At 45.2% G+C, this 20,260-nt stretch overlaps 1 protein-coding gene across 1 annotated transcript in view; it reads right to left on the reverse strand.

Moving 5' to 3' along the window:
- The window catches only part of DNAH11 (dynein axonemal heavy chain 11), a 3,642,058-nt gene that overhangs the window by 3,107,142 nt on the left and 514,656 nt on the right, over positions 1–20,260 (reverse strand). The window contains exon 7 of the mRNA XM_078663510.1: positions 10,802–11,035. Coding sequence (XP_078519636.1) covers positions 10,802–11,035 — 234 coding nt within the window. The remainder of the gene's footprint in view (positions 1–10,801; positions 11,036–20,260) is intronic.

Genomic DNA, 20,260 nt, shown 5'->3' on the forward strand with positions numbered 1-20,260 from the left:
CTGTCCAATCCTGATGTCATTCAGTTGATTTCAAGTCTACAGGACATGGGCTTATCACAACAGGTGAGGGGCTCTACCCATAGCGCAGGCCACATGTTGAATTTGATTTTTACGAATATGGAACAATTAAATTTTCACTTTTCTCATTCTCTGACGTGGACGGATCATTATCTGAACCTATTCTCATGTCCGTCTCACATGGATTGCTCTAACCGAAGGCTCTATAACCCGGTAAATTCTCAAAAGGGTAGATCTTGGCAGAAACTTACCCTGGAAGCATTCGAGGAGACTTTCCCTCTCTTCCATAAGGACCTTGGTCAAAATCTTCAGCACACAGACATGAAGTTGGCTAGTTTCAATTTGGCGATGACTCAGACTCTGAATGTAATTATTCCAGAGTGCAACAAGAAACCCTCGACCCAACGGAAATCGGCCCCTTGGTACACAGGGGACCTAAAAATCGACAAATCTTCATGTAAAAACTTAGAGAGGCGATGGAGAATAACCAAAGATGAGGCAGATATACAAAGCTATAAAGCAGCTTTATCTTGCTATCATCATAAAATCAAAACAGCTAGATGCACATTTATACAGCTTCAAATAGAACAAGCCGGAAAGTCTTCTAAGACATTGTTTGATATCGTGAAAGACTTTGCCTCCCCTCCGGCCTGTAAGCAATCATTTCTAGAAACGAAAGAGCTTTGTGATGCCGTAGCGACATATTTTCATGATAAAATCTCATTAATCTGTGATAGTTTTCCTACCAGCAACTCTGAGGATAGTAGATCTACTGGGGTCACTGATGCTACTACTATAGCAGATGGCTGCCACCTCAGGTACTTCGAAACTATTTCTTTAGAGGATATAAAACATCAACTTCAGACAGCAAAATCGGGATCTCCAAGTGACATCTGCTCCCCTAATATAATGGCTCTTCTTTCTTCTACTTGCGCTCCTTCAATTCAGGAAATTCTTAATTCCTCCATTTTAATAGGCTCTATCCCAATGGACTGGAAGGAAGCATATGTCCGTCCGATTCTTAAAAAACCAACAGCAGATCCCAAAGTATTGAATAATTATAGACCAATATCTTTGTTACCCCTATTGGGGAAGATATTGGAAACACATATAAATAAACAACTGAGCTATTACTTGAAGATTAATAACCTTCTGGATCCCTCACAATCAGGTTTTAGGCCGGGCTTTAGCACCGAGACCGCCTTATTGGTGGTCACTGACTAAATAAGACAATCCCTGGATGAGGGTGGTTCCGCAATACTCATTCTCTTGGACCTCTCCGCAACCTTCGATACTGTCTCCCATTGATTGCTGTTGGAGAGGCTACAGGAGTGTGGTGTTGAGGATACTGCCCTCAATTGGATAAAAAGGTTTTTGACGGATAGAAGGCAAACGGTCATGTTGGGTCCTTTCAGGTCTCAAAAATTCCGACTAGATAAGGGAGTACCACAGGGCTCATGCCTGAGCCCTAAGCTCTTCAATGTATATATGGCTCTGTTGGCCAAGATTGTTCGACCCTTTGGGTTCGAAATAGTGTCGTTTGCTGACGACACTCAGCTGATCTTCCCTATGGGATCTAATCCTAACGAGGAGAGACTGCGGTTTTCGGCTGGAATGATGGCCATCTCAAATTAGATGACAGAATGCGGTCTCCAACTTAATCGAGGGAAAACGGAACTCATGCTTTTGGGAAACACAAATAATTTCAATATGGCCGATTGGTGGCCTGCCCAGCTGGGGAGAGCCCCTAACCCATCACCATCAGTGAAGAGTCTGGGTATTTATTTGGATGACAAACTGACTATGAAGGAAAATGTCAAAAATATCACAAGCTCTTGCTACTATAGCCTTCGTCTACTTCGTAAAATTATCCCATACTTACCAGTGAAACATCGCATAACGGTGGTCCAGGCAATGGTGATGAGTCGCCTGGACTACGGAAACGCACTTCTGGCCGAAGTGGGTGAAAAGCAGGTAGCAAAACTTCAAGTCATCCAAAATACTGCGGCAAGGATGGTCTTAAATCATCCCCAAGGATCTCCATCACTTCCCCTGCTTAGAGAGCTTCTCTGGCTCTCAGTGAAAAAGAGATCTTTTTTCAAGGTCTGCTGTTTCACTTATAAAGCCATCAATGGTACGGGTCCTGGTTACCTACAAACGAAACTTTGTGAACAGACCTCCTGCCGCAATCTGAGATCAAATATTAAGGCATTGTTGAAGATCCCTCGTATCCGACGCACTCGTCTGGGGGGCAAATCCTTCTAACACATTGACCCTAAATATTGGAATTCTCTTCCTGAGGTTTTACATAAATGTTCCTCCTAACTGGTCTTTAGGAAACAACTCAAGGCCTTCTTATTCTAATCTTCTTTGGCTCTGTTATCCCATTTTCTCCTCTGGTTTCTTTCTGCCTAATTAAGCGCTGAGATACCCCTGGGTGAGTCATGCGCTATATAAGAGACCAATAACATAACAGAGATAGGAGAGGTTGTAATGTTTTTATATTAATAGCGATTTGTAGATTGTTATAATGATAACAGTATGGTCTTGAAGTGATGTCAAGTTCAGATATATTAATGCCCAGGTCTTGCAGATTGAGTCACAAATCAGAATCGGTTTTCTATTTCATTAGTATCTCTATCAGCTATGTAAGTGCAGTTAGTACTTTATTAATACGTTTGAAGAATGGTGTGCTTTTGTTTGTGTAGAAGGAGATTTTACTCATTCTGGTATGTTCAATTTGATACATTCCTATGTGAATCTACCAGCTATAGCTATGTGTGATAGCTGATGTAAATGGTCCAGCCCTGAACATGGCTGTATATTTTCTTTATATTTCTGACATTCTGTAGTTGCATATCGGACTAAGAACTACGAAAGTTGGATTGTGTATTACAAGTCTCAAATACTGATTTTAAATAATCAGGATTTAAAGAATATCCTTACCTTACATCCCACGTACAACCATGGAAAGGGAAGGATCATGGTGTTTGCCGCTGTGAATAGGGTAAACACACAAGCCTCAGGCAAGTTTGGTGGCACCGACGGAGAGTGCGGGGCCTCATATACCTGAGCACGGTCCAGGTGAGGTGAGGTCCAGTCCCCTGTCATGCTGGATCACGTTGAGCGTCCACTGACAAGGAGGATGTGTATATAACTGTAGGTACAGGTTGTATCGTTCCTACGTATATCTTTTCACTGATTATATGTTTGATTTCATTTACACACAACAGTAGCAACTATTTTAGAGCAGTGGCCCTGATGAAAGCCAAAGGACGAGTTGCCCGGTAGGCAGAAACATGTTGGCCCGAACTGCGACAGTCATTTGTTCTATACTGTCGTTTGCGCTGTTCCTATTTTTTAATTAGGGGATGTGCCTGTTCTCGATTAAAGTGTTTGTTTAGACATATCACCCTATTTTAGACTCACCACTTTACTGTATGTTGCACGTTTTTTTTATTATTATTTTTTTTGTATTACTTTTCACTAACCATCACAATCAGACCAACAATTGGAGGTTCAGTATTCACTGTAGACCATATCCAGTACCTACTATGACTGTGTGGCATGAGGTCTAGATGATCGAAGGACCCGCCAGGTCACAGTGTGGACTACCAAATGATAGGACCGATCACCTGGTTTGTTTGATGGTTATTCACAAACTATGTGTACTGGATCTGGTTTGATCAGTGTTCCAATTGAGTCTTAGACATCACGACTCTTTTTCTTCACACATGTGTCTCTCTCTCCCTTCCTATCTTTTAGATACTGTTACATGGTGACTATAGCACCCACTGACAGATTGATATATAACGGCCAGTATTTGCCAGCAAGATGCTTGGCTTCTAGACCTCTTAGGTTCTTGTTTGTTATTGCATTAAACACACACAAAGTCATACCGTGTGGATGTTCACAGCAATTCCCAGTGGATCCTCACACCTAACTTTAGAGGTAAAAATACATTTTGAGGAAGTGTGCAGATCAATGTGAGTGTGTCTCAGACAATCCCATCATTTCAGGGAGTATTGTGAACGTTATTTGTCCATGTCTGGGGAAGCTTACGAGTCTTTCCCTTCCCGGACTACACCCTTGCAGTGCAACGCCACGAGCCTCCTTCCTAGGAGTGAAGAGAAGACTACGAAAAGCCAGCCTGAGCTGCTTTCTGTTGTTTCCAGCCAAGATAAAGTCATTGTCAATCGTTCCAGCTACTTTTTCACGGTACCAGGGTCTAGTCTTTAGGGCCTACCAGGCAAAAATGCATGCAGAAGGGGATACATCTGGCTGTCTACTAGAATGGCGCCCATGTAGTGCAACGCCTGTGTCCCCCTATCACTATGATAAGAACGGCTCCGACATGCCTGATTACCAGCCAAGTAGATGTACATGCAGTATTCACCACCCACTATCAGATGTTGCATACACCCCCTACAGACAGTCAGGCCCACATTCACGACTTTCTCAAGAAGGTCACCTTATATGTCATTGATCCTTTGGGAAGAAAGGAGTTCAATGCACCTGTTACACTACAAGATAATCGGGGCGCCATCAGGGGTGCAGCTATGAATAAGACTCCAAGACTGGACAGACTACCTGTTGAGTTCTATGAAGCCTATTAGAACCTCCTAGCTCCTAGAACTGTACCTGGCTGCACTGATAGAAGGTCGGCTCCTGCCATCGCTCCAAGAGCCACTACTTGTATCCCTCCCGAAACCAGATAAGGATCACTGGAAGTAACTCTGAACCACCCATTGTCTGTGCTTTCGATGGATTACAAGATTCTCAGCTAAATCATTGCGGTACACCTACTTGAACACATGCCACGACTGGTTCATCCAGACCAGAATGACTTCATCCCAGGCAGCTCCACCACAACCAACATCCGTAAGATTCACAGAGTAATTAAGTAGGCCCCTGCCCAATGGCCTCATGCAGCTTCATAGTGTGAGCCCCAGACAAGGCATTCAATATGGTGGACTGGGGATACCTGTTCTCAACCCTGACATCCCTGGGAGTAACTGGCAGGCTACAAAGGTTCATCAGACTTTTTTACACAGAGCCCCCTCTCGAATCAAAATTGGACAAATAATCTCTCCTCCATTCTCAGTGAGCAGGGGAACTCGTCAGAAATGACCCTTGTCTCCCACTCCTCTTCGCCATGGCGATGGAGCCATTGGCACAGAGGCTCTGAGAGCAGGGCCAGACGTGGGGCATTCCCCTAGATGGTGAGACACATAGGGGTCCATTAGGATGTCGGGCGATCCGCCCGACAAGCACTCCCGTTTTCCCCTCCGCCAGATTAGGATGGCGGAGGGCACAGCGGCAGACGGAAAGACCGTCCGCCGCTTTACCGCCGCGGTCGCAAGGCGACCGCGGCGGTAATGGATTAATATGGTGGCGGTGTCCAATGGACACCGCCAGCCATATTACAATGGCACAAAGTAGAGGCCTTTCCGCGGCGGCAATGCCGCCACGGAAAGGCAGGCGGGGATTGCTGCGGGGGCCCCCTGCAGGGCCCCCAGGTTCACACCACTGTCAGGGGGCACATGGGGGGTACCTATGGTACCCCCCCCACATTTGCATATGCAAAGCGGCAGGCACCGCGCGGTGTCTGCCGCTTTGCATATGCAAATGCAAAAAAGCATTTTTAGCATTGTGGCGGGCGGTGCAGAGTGCACCGCCCGCCACAATGCTAAAACTACAGGATGTGCCCGCCACTGTGGCGGGCACATCCTAATTCCCCCCACGGGAACCCCGCCCTTATGGCGGGCGGTCCCGTTCCCCACTATGGTGACGGGCGGACAAAGTCCGCCCGTCATCATAATGACCCCCATAGTATCCATGTATGCTGATGGCATTTTAATATATGTCTGAGATATCCAAAATGGCATATCAGAGATATCTTGTTGGAGTTTCCATCAGCCTCAGGCCTTGGAGTGAATTAGGTTAAGTCATGCTTGTTCTCCATACCCCCTGATTGTCCACCTCAACACCTGATGCTAGATTTGCATCTCCTTTGCTGGGAGCCCCGCACATTCCGCTTATCTAGCCTCACACATCTATCATGACATGCAAGACATCATAGATGGCAACCTTACTAGAGCGATCACCTCTCTTCACCTCAATTGCATTCTGAAGCACGCCCCCACTCATGGTCCAAGGGAGAGTGTCCCAGTCTAAAGTGGGAATGCTTCCTTATTTTATACATTTGTTCCACAATCTTCCTGTGACTATATCCTGTAATAATTTTTTTTTAACTATATTTTCCAGTTTACGTCGGTTCAAAATACACACATATGTAAAGCATTGCCTTGATAGTTACACTGTAATCATCGCAGAAGGAAATATACACTTTGTAAAATTGCCTTAGGTGCAATATCTGACAGCGCTGGCATGAAGAATACAATAATATTAGGACAACATCTCTCCGAAAGCCAAACCTCCTCCCCAGCCCATATTGTGTTCTACCACTTCCAGTACCCCAGCATATCAACCCTCCAGGACCACACAATTCTATCATCCATCAGTGTCAGTGGTGCTTGTCACAAAGTGAGTCCAATAAGTTAAAATGTATCACCTCACACCCACAGGGACGATGCCATTCTCCAGTTGAGATTAGGAGGCGCGCCACAGAGCTTCCGCATATGAACGATATGGGCCCCATATATCTTTAGGTCGAGAGGAACTGGGTATTATGTCGGCATAGGTGTCACTATGTACGTTGCAATAGGCCAAGCTATACAGCTAGTTCAGAACTGTAGGCATGGTTTTTCATCCCCAATGTATTGCTACCTCCCTTTTTGCCAGAAGCAGACCTAGCGATGCGAACCGTCCGACCCCTTTGGGGAAGTTAACTGTGTACCCAGTAAAGCCACTTCTGGAGTTGGTAATAGGGGCAAGTTTACCATTTTCCCTAAAATGTTGTGGATGCATTCCCAGTACGACTGCAGTGAAGGGCATGTCCATGCAAGATGTGCAAAGTCAGCCTGAGGCACTGCGCTTTTCTGGCAATTATGTAGTTTAGAGTGATCTATCCCATGCACTCTGGCAGGGGTGAAATAGACGTGGCGCAAACATTTCAAATGGATAAGTTTGTGCTTGCTATTAAGGGAAACTTCCTTTGTGACTGCACAGCACTTGGCCCATTGATCATCAGTTATCGGGTGGCCCAGGTCAGCCTCCCAGTCCTCGCAGATTTTGTTGTCACTTACGGGTCTCAGGTGTACACTCGTTTTATACAATTTAGAAATTAGGTGTGTACTGTGTGTGCTCTCAATTAGCGTCGTAAGTGGAGGGAACGACTCTGGTTCAATTGGAAAATTCGGCAGTGTTGCACGTAAAGCGGACCAGATACGGCCTAGGACAAATCTATCCATGAAGCCACAGTCCTGGTAGCGTACATCTTCCACTAACAAGAAGACGTGACCCCCAGGGTACAAGTCTCCTAGCTTGGAGATGTCAAGTGTTGACAAGGTGCGCTGTACCAGACGTTCACCCAATATCGGGAATCAGTGAGCATTCGGGAGGGGAAGTGCCAATGAGTACAGTGCCATGGGTCTGGTCAGTCGCCTCAACTTATCCCATGCCCAACTGGTGATGGAAACAGTTTGTATGTCATGGGGGTCCCTGGGTATACCTGGTAATACTTCCCACACCCTAACACTGGGTTAGGGAGTTTGATCTGTAACAAAGGTGTGCATAGAGTCACGCTGCGCAAGCTGCAACTACCAGTAGACAAAGGAGGCCTAGGCGTCCCTAAATTTGGCCAATATTAGCTAGCAGCAAAGCTACAATGGCCCGCCCGCTGGCTGGCAGGGCACCTGCTGGATGAGTTAGGATTGCCCTCAATCAATCACTTGTAACATGCATTTAGGGAGGTATTATTACCACAAGCAAGACTTCCCCATGAGGCCAACAGTCTGCTTCGCATAGCATAGGAAAGCTTCCACAGGAGTCTACGCCCAATGACACTTGTCCCACCATACTCCCGCCAGATTTGTGTCAGCTAAATTGAGACATTTTGTGAACTAATTGGGTGAGAGGGATTGAGGTTATGGGAAGATGCCGGGGTGTGTACCCTAGGTGCTCAATTCCACAGTGGTGTGCTCATACCATTTGACCAATTGCAGATGGACTATGACATGCCTATGTGCCATTTCTTGGTGGTGGAACTGGCACATCACCAATACCTAACCAGAACAATATCTGCTAGTACACACACTCCACACCATTGGCAGGGGTAGCTGGCTCATCACTTGGCTCACCAGAGCCATAGTGTACACTGCACAGGACCCCTTACTGCCGACCCACAGGAGCTGGGAATGAGACATAGGTTGCGAACTGACACACAATGAATCGGAGAGGGCACTCCAATATTGGCGTGCGCTGTCGCGAAACACTACGTTCCAATACATACACTATAACATTCTACACAGAGTGCATCACACACTGGTGAGTCTGCACAGGATGTTTGGGTCTGCCTCCACCTGCCCCCAGTGGCAGGTGCCAACATGGCTCACATTTTCTTGCAATGCCCAGTGGTGGTCTTATAGTGGGAGGTCACGGCATACTGTTGGTGGTTGTGTGCCAGGACAATCTGTACTTTATGGAGGTTGCAGGATTGTTTAAGCATAAGCAGGCTGGAAGAGTAACAAAACATTTCATAGACTTGGCTCTGCTTATGGCCCGTAGATCCACAGCAACGCTGATACGCTCCTGGGACTGAAGCACTAGTGCACCGTGACACTTAATTGGGATAAAGCTGAACTGGCCGCCCTCAGGTGTAGGAGCCCAGAGGCTTGCAACAGATCCCTTTAGCTGCAGAATGGGACATTCTGCTCTACAAATTACAGATGCTCAAAGAGGAACTCACTGGCTGACAAGAATTAGTACCGGATTACTGCGGGTCACCATGCTCCCATAATCTGCTCACCCTCCCTGCTTGGCCGGGTACTAAAGACAACGGGGGGAGGGTTTATTGTTGTGTCTACTTCATCACCTCTGTACAATCACAATAAAAGAGTACGAAATGTGGACAATGGAAGGTATGACAACAGCACTCCAAATGTATTTATCTATTCATTACAACTTCAGCTGTTTTTGACCTACAGTTTATATATGTTCATGTTTCAATATTGTGGACCAATGACTCCTCCCAAATTATCTATATTGCAATACATGTAAGGAACCCGGGATGGGGTTACAGTATTTGTCTATATCACAATGATCAACTGTTATTGACATGCCTTTGTAACATCAAGATAAAACTAAATTAAAACTGGTTAACAATAAAATAAAAGTATAGCTGGTCAGTGGCTAGATTAACAAATTGGGCAATTTTGCAGCATTGTCACATCGAAATAGTAGGAATCGTAAATTGGAGCTGCACCAGTTGGTTCAGAATCATTTGTATGATCCCCTTATGCTACTGCGAGTGCTGAGCGTTGAGACAGAAGTGTCAGTGGATGAAGAGCATTCACCTGTGGCTGACTAAGTGGTTATACTCAGAGTTAAGAAAAGGTCTAATGGTTGTCAGGGGGTGGTGAATACTTCTCCTGTAATTGATGGACAGGGCTGCAACCGACATTTTCTCCCATGATAAAGCCACAGAATCTTGAGGTCTGATAACAAGGTGCATTGAGGTCGCACATGGGACCTAGGAGGAACACTTAGAGAGGCCCTTAGCCTCTTAAAAGGGAAGAGCATTTCAGGGGGCACCCTGAGGAGAGAGCCAAACATCTCCTCTGCTAACCCAGTCATCAACCTAGACGTTCCCCCTCGCGACACTGGCTGCCCGTCAAAAAAAGAGCAGTTTTCGAACTTCTCACACTGGTGTTTAAGGCAAGTCAAGGCGTGGGGCCAGCCTATTTAAGGAAGAAGACGAGGCCTTATGTCCCGGTCACCTCCTCTGGTCAAGCAATCAAAACCTGTTCGTGGCTTGCAAGATCAATAAATCTAGAATGGGAGGGCGTGCATTTTCCTATATTGCAACATTTTCATTGGAACAGGTTACCAGAAGAGATATGTCACTGTACCTCTCTGGGACACTTTTAAAAAAGCCTAAAAACCTGGATGTTTTAGGGGTTTGCATTGCTCTTGGTCCCTGCTAGTGTCATGCCAAGGTGCAGAGAGATCCCCTTGGGGATTATCCACTGCGCCATACAAGTGTTAAATAAATAAATCAAAGCGAGGATCGATCCTCAGGACAAAGATAGAAGACTGTGGATTCTGACTTGGGAGATTCATGGCTGCGGTGAGCGTGCAATACTGGGCTGCACTAACCTGCTATTCCATGTGTACTCCACGCTTCATCTCTGTGGAGTCGGTTTCTGATGAGTGGAGAGCTGCAATGACAGAGCAGGATATGTACTACATAGAAACGAATATACTCCTAGAAGTAGGAAATGTAAACTGAGACCTGACATAAGACAATTAAAAAAATCTCAAGTTGTCCATTGTTATGTGCGAGTAGTTTATCCTGATTTTTCTTCCCAGTTCAGGTACTTCTAGTTTTGCTATTCTTATTTGAATTGCACATGTGGTCTTTTACAACTGCTACCGAAAAGTGCATCACTCAAAGTGTCACATGAGGGATGTGAATGTCCCACTTAGGTATCCCACAAACAAAGAAATGTCACACACATTCTTATTGAAATGGTGGCAGCTGTCAAATTGCTGTGAATATTTGTGTCTCATTACTTTCGTCAACTGGACATGTGGCTACAACATCAGCTCCCTTCCATGATATTTATATAGAAATTAAAAAGCTATTCAGTGAGATAAATACCTCAATCTTAAGCAGTTGTCCAAGAAACCTGTCAAACCTCGCAAACACCATATGTGACTGAAAGTCCCACGGTCTAAATGTGTTGCCGTTGATGAAGTACTTTGCCAGTCTCCCTCTGTGAAGGAGGAACGAATGTTTAAAGGCCTTGACAACATTTACTGTGATTTGCACATGCTCTAACATTTCTTCAGTTTCCCCTCTCAGAAGGTCTTCAGGAGACAGGTAGATTATAGCCTAGAAATAAAACGAAGAATTAAATTAAGCACATTTTGCAATGTATGCATCTTTAAACAGTAATTTTTAAAGCGAAAACATTGTGGTGCATTGCAAAATGCATTGGTTCAAGCTGCATACTTCTTCACTTGTTTAGAAATCCCACTGAATACAATGGCTTTGAGTACTTTAACACCATTCAGTGTAGAAGTATTCTAAAGTAAGTTTCTACAGTTTGAAATAAAATGGAAAATGCATTTCAATGGATGCAGTAATATCACCCATGTGTATCGTTTAATATGCCATTAATGAGTATCATTCAGTATAGTCGAATAGGTCCCCAGAACTTGCCCAACCTCATTTGGTGGGCATCGAAATGCCCCTAGGAAACATGGAGTCTGGATTATTCAACAACTTCGAGAAGACACCATAGATATGCAAATAGGGGACCAATCCAAGATGAGTCCAGATTGATGCACTGTGAGCCAGAAGGCTAAACATCTAGGGTTCAGTAAATGTACCAGCAATGGTACTACTATATGAATTATTTTGTAGCCATAGGCAATATGCCATTATGAGCATTTGCAAGAAGGTCTCCAGAATACGTCTTATTCATCTCCAAAGCAATTTGGTAGGAACATTTTGTTTTATTAGTCTGTACATTAATGTTGGCTATCTTGGGCTAGCAGCAGGTGCTACCCCTGCTTTGCCATTGGGTATCCGCAGCATTACCTTTTCTATCCTTGGTTTCGGAAGTCATAAAGGCAGCAACAGAAATAAAAAGTAAAATGGGTTTGAAGATTACCATTTGTATGTTTCACTCATCCAATCCCTTCTCCTAATTTCTACTCAGCACCAAGTAGAAGGATGAGGGTTAGGATTGGAAAAGATATCACCACCTAGAATCATGCTCAAAGCGGAAACTCTCCTGTCTAGGAAGGGTGTTGGGGGCAGGCTATCCCGAAACACCTAAAATAGGTCCTTCTACACATCACCACAGATTTCAACGTAGACCAATAAATCCTATCATTGTGAAAATGAATTGACTGTAAATAAAAGGGATATAGCCGCTAAAGAGTGGTGCCAAGGACTAGACTATTGCATAGGAAGGGAACGGGCCGCATATGTAACCAGGGGTGACCCCATAAGTATATTAAGAGCTAGAGAAAATTGGCCGACTATACTGGCATTACATTAGAACCAGGGGACTCACGGACTGCCAGGATGGAAGCGGAGATCTATACATTCACGGGTGGATGGCTGCGACCTCCTCCCAGGCAACAAACAGTAATTGTTTGGGGAGGTGAAATGGTGGACGGGAGCTCTGGGGAGGAATCGGGGGAAATGTTTGGTGCTGGGGATGATTCAACTGTGTAGTGTATTCCGCAATGATGTTTTCCACATAAAGTAAAAAAAAATGTTTAAAAAAAAGAATGTACATAAGCCTTGCTTTGCAATGTCAGCATACATCCGAGAGTGCCGCCGCCTGTAATTTCATTACATTTTTCTTTGCATCCCTTACATAGATGATGTTGTGGTAATCCATTCTGGTCTTCATTGAGGCATTGATTAAATCAAAGCTCTGATTATTTAGCATTGCAGGATGATTCATATATATTAAACAGGAGGTAAAAGTCCATTTTTTCTTTTTTTTTAACAAATATTTTTATTGTATTTTCATAAAACATTGTTTTGATTTGGAAGCATAGATCTGTGTTGAACCACACTTCAAGACTTTTGGCAACTTCAGGTAGTGCTGTGGGGGAGCTCCTAAATCCCCCAGCCAGTTGTAAAGTATGATGTTGTCCAGAGATTATCCCACTTTGAATATTTCAGTTTTGGGGCCTTTTACGCTGCTGTGACTTTCTTACCATGCAAAGATATTTGTGTTTCAGGTAGCTTTTTTAAATTTGTATGGCTACCGAGCTGGGCATGGAGTTGGAATTGTACATTGAAATATTACAAGAGCCTCAGTACCACATATACATTGAAGAGGAGAGGCAGCAATAGAGACACTTTTGGTACCCTGTATGAATCGTATTTCACTTTCAATCTAATGTACCCCTAGTTGATGCTGCAATCAGATGCATTTATACTGTTGTTTTAACAAGGCTACGCGTATTGAAGTGGTTTATTTACAGTAGCTACACAAAGCCCAGCTAAGTTGTCTGGGGCTTTCAGCTTATTGGCTGTTGTGCACACTTGTTCGAAGTTCAGTAATTGAAATGACGAGAATGTTCTTCGGTTAGTCAGGGTTTGATCAGTAAGATGATGTTTCCATCTTCTGAGATTTACTGAATTGCATCTTGTTCTGAAAGGCATTCATCAGATTTTCAGAGTACTATTTGTAGGTGATGGATTTTCCTAAGACTGGTTTAGTTGAAGACCAAATTGAACCTTTTTGTCTTCTGGTCTATTGTGATTCCTCATGTTTTGTTTATGCCTTTATCAGTTTCAGCAAGGATATTTATGGATTTGTATCATTATCATTCTAGCTTCCGGTCAGTCTTTTCACGCTGGCCAGATGAACCATCTGTATAAAGCCTTTTTGTTCGCTTTTGATCTTTTGAGTAACTTTGTGCCAATAGATCGAGCGTTTTGAATATTTATGATACAGGGAGGAAAGGAAACCACCTGGACTATCACTCGCTAAATTGCGTGCGCTGGTAAAGGTGGTGAGCACTACCTGAAATCTCGTTAGTAAATGTCTTCCTTCGTGACCTGTTTTGGGTTGGTGTGGAATTACCAAAGGATTTAATTTATGAATGGCTGTATTACATTTTTTTAAGTAGCATAAAAAGTGCAGGATTCATCCCAGCTTTTGGTTTGATATTATATCTGATATATGTTATACCAGAGGGATTGATGCATCGTGTGTGCTTCGTAATACACCAGGATGGGGTCGAACTATAACCACATTCATATTGAATTAACTTGGGAAAGACAGCTGGTGATGATATCAGACCTGGAGTCTGCAAATGTCAGTACTTAGCAACACAGTGTTTCACAAATCACTATATGAGCATATGGATTCCTATCTTGTGGTGGACATTGAGGGCACTGCGTCCCCCCCCCTGGTGGAGTGGGAAGCCTTTAAAGTTGTCACTTGTGGGTTTTCTACTAAGTCTGTGGTTGGCTTCACTGCAAACTCTTGAGAAGATACTCACAACCAACCCAGACAAGGGAATAGAAGTTAAATCTGGTAGTCATTCCTCCTTTGACAGGCTAGAAAATGGTGATGCTTTGATTATGCAGCCTATCGAGCCAGGACTCTTAACGAGGGTGATCGAGCGGGTCAGCTCTTTGTACATCTTGCGAAGCCACTGCCGTAGAGTTATAGCCCACCCCGTTTGGTTCTCCCTACTGGAAAAACACGGACTACCCAGTTGGCTGTTAATGATGCGTGTTTTGCTTAATGCAAAAACCTGTATAAACATCCAGCTTCCTCCACCACTTTGGCACTTGACACCTCAAGCCCGCTATTGCTACCTCGCTTGACTGCGACAGCTAAGCATGATCTTGACCTTCCTTTGTCTTTATAGGGCCTCATAGTGGTCCTACATTGTCTGCCTTGGGGGCAAAAATACCCGGCTCCAACAGATTCCATCAGAGTACCACACTCTTTTTACCTCTCCGTTCGCACCCCAACTGCTTTAGCTTTATCTTGTCTCTCTGGTGCGGGGACATCACCCAGGTTCTTTAAATGAAGCCATCATCTCTACGATGCTTAAACTCCAAAAAGACCCAACAGCATCTCGTCCTATCATCAATTATCAATCATCAATGCTGATCTTAAAATGCTTACTAAATTACTAGATAATGGATTGCTCTTGAATCTCCCTCTTGATTCACCCTGACCAATCAGGCTTTATTTCAGGCCATAACACCTCACATAATCTAAGAAGACTTTAGGATGTCATGCGTAGTTCCTGGGACACCCTCCCATGGGCTGTATGCATTGCCTTGGATGTGAAGAAGGTCTTTGACTCTCTCCACTGGGACTATATGCTGGGAGTGCTGCAGGGGATGGATGCTGGCCCCATGTGGTCGAAATGGATTCCTCTTTTATATGCAACTCAGATGGCCAGGGTATTTTCACAGTGAGTAGGGGCACCTGTCAAGGATGCCTTCTATCGCCATTACTCAATCACAGAACTTGAATAGCGCGCTACTTACCCGTGAGGGTCTCAAGGCGCTGCGAGGGGGGGAAGTGGCTGCTGTTACTGCTCGAAGAGCCAGGTCTTGAGAAGCTTCCTGAAGGTGAGCAGGTCCTGGGTCTGCCGCAGGTGGGTGGGGAGGGTGTTCCAGGTCTTGGCAGCGAGGAAGGAGAAGGATCTGCCTCCGGAGGTGGTACGCTGGATTTGTGGGACGTCAGCGAGGGCGAGGCTGGTGGAGCGGAGCTGGCAGGCAGGGGTGTAGAAGTTGAGTCTGGTGTTTAGGTAGGCTGGTCCGGAGTTGTGGAGTGCTTAGTGAGTGTGGGTGAGGAGCTTGAAGGGGATCATTTTGTTGATGGGGAGCCAGTGAAGGTCTCTGAGGTGGGGGGTGATGTGGCTGCGTCGGGGGAGGTTGAAGATCAGACGGGCCGAGGCGTTCTGGATGCGTTGTAGCCGCTGTAGTTGTTTGGTCGGGATTCCCGTGTAGAGTGTGTTGCCGTAGTCCAGCCGGCTGCTAAGGAGGGCTTGGGTCACCGTTCTTCTGGTTTCAATCGGGATCTACTTGTAGATCCTGCAAAGCATGCGGAGGGTGTTGTAGCAGGAGGAGGAGACGGCGCTGACCTGCTTGGACTTGGAGAGGGAGGAGTCGAGGATGACTCCCAAGTTGCGTGCGTGGTCCGTGGGCGTTGGTGCTGTTCCTATCGCTGTCGGCCACTAGGAGTTGTCCCAGGCAGACAGGGTGGGGCAGAGGATGAGGACTTCCGTCTTGTCTGAGTTCAACTTCAGACGGCTTCTCCTCATCCACGGCCTTCATTCCTTTGTTGGTTTTGGCGGTGTGTGGGTCCTTGGTGAGGGAGAGGATGAGCTGGGTGTCGTCGGCGTAGGAGATGATGTTCAGGTCATGTTGGCGGGCCACTTGAGCGAGGGGGGCCACGTGGATGTTGAACAGTGTCGGGCTGAGGGATGATCCCTGGGGTACGCCGCAGATGAGTTTGGTGGCTTTGGAACGGTGGGGTGGGAGGCGGACCCTCTGGGTTCTGTCGGAGAGGACAGAGGGGGTCCAGTCTAGAGCTTTTCCCCGAATTCCGGCTTCTTGGAGGCATGTTCTTAGTGTGTGGTGGCAGACCGTGTCACAGGCAGCTGACAGGTCCAGGAGGATGAGGGCTGAGGTTTCGCCATTGCCATTGTCTAGTTGGCGTCGGATGTCGTCTGTGGCGACGATGAGGGCTGTCTCGGTGTTGTGGTTCCGTCTGAATCCGGATTGCGACGGGTCTAGGATGTCGTTGTCCTCAAGGTGGCGGGTCAGCTGTATGTTGGCGATTTTCTCAATGACCTTTGCCGGGAAGGGGAGCAGAGAGATGGGGCGGAAGTTCTTGAGGTCCTTTGGGCCCGCTTTGGGCTTCTTGAGGAGGGCATTGATTTCAGCGTGCTTCCAGCTTTCCGGGAATGTCGCTGAGTCGAAGGAGATGTTGGTGACCTTTCGTAGTTGGGGTGCGATGGTGGTGCCTGCTTTGTTGAACACGTGGTGTGGGCAGGAGTCTGCTGGTGATCCCGAGTGGATGGAGTTCATGATCTTTCTTGTCTCGTCGTCGTTGACCTGGGCCCAGGATGTCAGCTGGTTGGTGCAGGTGGTGTTCGGGGTAGGGTTAGTCGTGGTTGGGGCTGGCGGTGCATTGAAGCTGTTGTGGATGTCTATGATCTTGCGGTGGGAGAAAGTGGCCAGTGAGTCACACAGTCCTTGCGAGGGTGGGATGTCGTTTGTGTTGGCGCTGTGGTTGGAGAGCTCCTTGACGATGCTGAATAGCTCTTTGCAATCGTGTGCATTGTTGTCCAGGCGGGCTTTGAAGGAGGATCTCTTGGTTGTTCTGATTAGTTGGTGGTGTCTGCAAATGGCGTCCAGGATTTGGACCAGTTACTCTTTGCGATCATAATGGAACTGCTAGCGGTCAAATTGAAACAACAGGGTGAGCACTGGCGTATAACGACTAGAGCCGTTATTCATGTTTCATCATTGTACACTTACAATATCCTTCTCTAAATCTGGGATGCATAACTGGACCCTGCCCCTATATCTCACCTATAGGCTGACTTTAAGGTCGTTTCTGCATTCAAGGTTAACTGGTCCAAATCCTGGATCTTCCCTCCCTGTGCCGACTATGCACTCCTGCCTCCTCTCCAGTTTATCCTCTACTGCACTGAAAAATTATCACATTCAGGTTGCTTGGGATTAATGTATATCATGGCCCATCATTGGCTGAAGGATCTTCATGAAGGTAATCTCGGGAGAGCACTTTGGTCACTAATGGTGCAGTTCACCTTTTGGGTGACACTACGCTTGGGCCAGATAGCGTTAATTAGGATGATTGTGCTCCACATCTCCTATATATTTTTTCTTGCAAGTCTTCCTTTGTCTTGTCCCCGGTACTTTTTTCAAGACTTGGATTTGACACCAGGCAACTGTTTAGCAGAGAGGCTGCAGATGAGTTGCGCGGTCTACTCAAACTCACAACTAATTCTGGTTAACTTTGAACAATATTATCTTGTGGTGCAGCTTCAGTGGCCAGCTCGCTGGTTTGCAGATCACTTCCTTACTCAGTTGGGTCTACCCATGGGGAAAAGAAGGCAGGATCATAATTCTTTCTTTGAGAACACCATCAATTGCTTCGCAGCTGCTGTCCACCGCATTGTATTTTCTCCAGCGCCGACAAGCACTTAACAGAAAGAGCTTCTGTGAACCCCCTTATGGGATTGCCAGCCCTCATCAATGCTATTACCCAGACCCATATGGAATTGTGGGCTGAAAGGAGAATTTCTACCATCTCAGATTTATTTTGGTCAATAAACTGCTAATGCTCAACATAGTCAGGGCAGAATTTGTTTTCCTTGGCAGGTCATTTCCTTCTTAGAGGGCTCCGTTTATTGTCTTTGACTCTGAACCCACTGTCCATGATGTAATCTAAGAACTCTACATCTTAGGGCACAGTGCACATTTGGTCCGATGGCTTTATGGAGCACATTTATATCACTGGGATTAGACCAGAACATGCTTTTAAGCAAAATGGGAGGGTGACATTGGCCAACCACTGCATGATTCAGAGTGGCATCAAATCGTATCACTCCGATATGGTATCTTGCAATTCATGCTTCAAATATATCCAGTTTAAAATTCTAAATAGCATGTACCTTACTCCACATTGAATCACCAGGATCTACCAGGGAGCATCATTGTTCTGCCCCCGGTGCTCATCTCTGCGTGCGGACCAGCCTCACATCTTATGATGGTGTGGGTCACTGACCGGCTGATGGAACGGGGTCATTGATCCTCTCTACCAAGCTATAGAGCATTGATTGAATAATTCTCTGTAGGAACTGGTATTGGGTCTCTTCTCTTGCCCAAACTCTGATAAGACCTTAACTAAATTCTTAGATCTGACCCAACTGTTAGTAGAGTGCCATATAATGATGCGATGAAAGGACCCTACCCCTCCGACTATACAGTCTTGGGGCAAGATGCCAATCCCCTGGCTTTCGTCCAATACCATCCACCTTCTGATCAGGGAAGAAAGTGCAGGCTTACACAAGTACCCAACTGCCCAAGATAGTGATTCCCTAGTTGAAGCATTAAGCAAGACATCAAGGATGATACAAGTCGCACTTGAGCATTCCCCTACTGTTACAGTATATCATCGGTTTTCTGCTTTGTTAGTTTCTCACTGATGTAGATGTGCTTACTGTTTACATTTTGGGCATTGCAGCCTATGGCTAGTTATTTAGGCTGGACAGGGATGCCAGCAACAGACTGTCCCACAATACTACTATCAATTAGGTAAGTCGGGTGTGGAAAGGAACAGGTTGGGGTGGGTTTTATGGGGTGGGTCGATGTCACATGTTGGGACAGGCGGGAGGGTGAACCTGGGGTGCTATAATACAGAGAAAGATGTACATGGCAATAAGAAAAACGGTATGTCTGAAATATTGTTTTCTGCAGTACTATTTACCTTGATTTTATACTACCTCGAGAATATTACAAGCAGTATTCGTTTGGCAACTGCCAATAAAAAGATTTAAAAAACAAATCTGAGGTATTGGTGTTGCATGAGAAACCAAGGTTGGGTGTATGTTCTGAGTGAGAGGAAACGGTTTCAGCACAGTTTCAGGACTCAATTCTCCAACACATTAACAAATAGTGTATTGCTTGTGATGCCTACTTAGAATTTGAAAGCATCTATCAGCATCATTCTATTTTTTAGAGAGAGCCAAGTCCAAAGTATCATCCAGGACCGAAGGGATGTAATCATCTTTATGGTAAATTAATGTGATGATCAATAGGCTCAAGTGAAGGTAGTGATGGGGGATTGCCAATACTCCTCTTCTACTTTTGGGTTGCATGTTCATAGGGGTTTTACTATTTGGTTAAAAATGGGTATTGAGGAGGGTGGCAGTGTCATTTGAAAACCAAGGCTGTCAATCCTAGGATGGCAAATTTCAGAGCCTCAATCAGGACATGGATTTATAGTGAATGTTTCACTGCAGAGTAGATATTCATTAGAATCACATAGTTTGCATCTCAGGTTAGAAAGTAGGCAAAGAAGGGTTATTCTGTAAAGGGTTTTTGTCACAGGTAAACTTGTTTTAAGTTAAAGCGTTCTGGTCTGCACCTGTGCAAAGAGTTGCTGTGCCTGTTTAGGCTAGGTTCATTCTTAGTGGTCATTCCAGGAGGTCTATCTTCTTCTGGTGTGTTTTCAAATGGCATCATTATATGGTTTGGTCCATAGAGACTCCTGTATATTTAAACATAACTGGAAGACTAACAAACTTGGATAAACAGACACATTCATGGTATTTATTTAAGTTTAGAGAATCCGGTTAAGCTTTAAGTACTTTAATATGTTTTTGTGTTTAATTCTCTATGCTGTTAGCATGGCCTTTCTACGAATGTTTGCTTTAATAATCATTTAGGAGAACTGAGGCAACAGTGAAATACTTTGAAGTGGTTCCTTCTTATATTTGCTGTTTTTATTTAGAAGTGTGTGTTGTCCCTTGCAGACACCGATAATTCCAGAATGTCATTCCTGGTTTGTGAATTTGTGCA

Source organism: Lissotriton helveticus, chromosome 10 (assembly GCF_964261635.1).
Source record: "Lissotriton helveticus chromosome 10, aLisHel1.1, whole genome shotgun sequence".
In the NCBI taxonomy this organism is placed as follows: domain Eukaryota; kingdom Metazoa; phylum Chordata; class Amphibia; order Caudata; family Salamandridae; genus Lissotriton; species Lissotriton helveticus.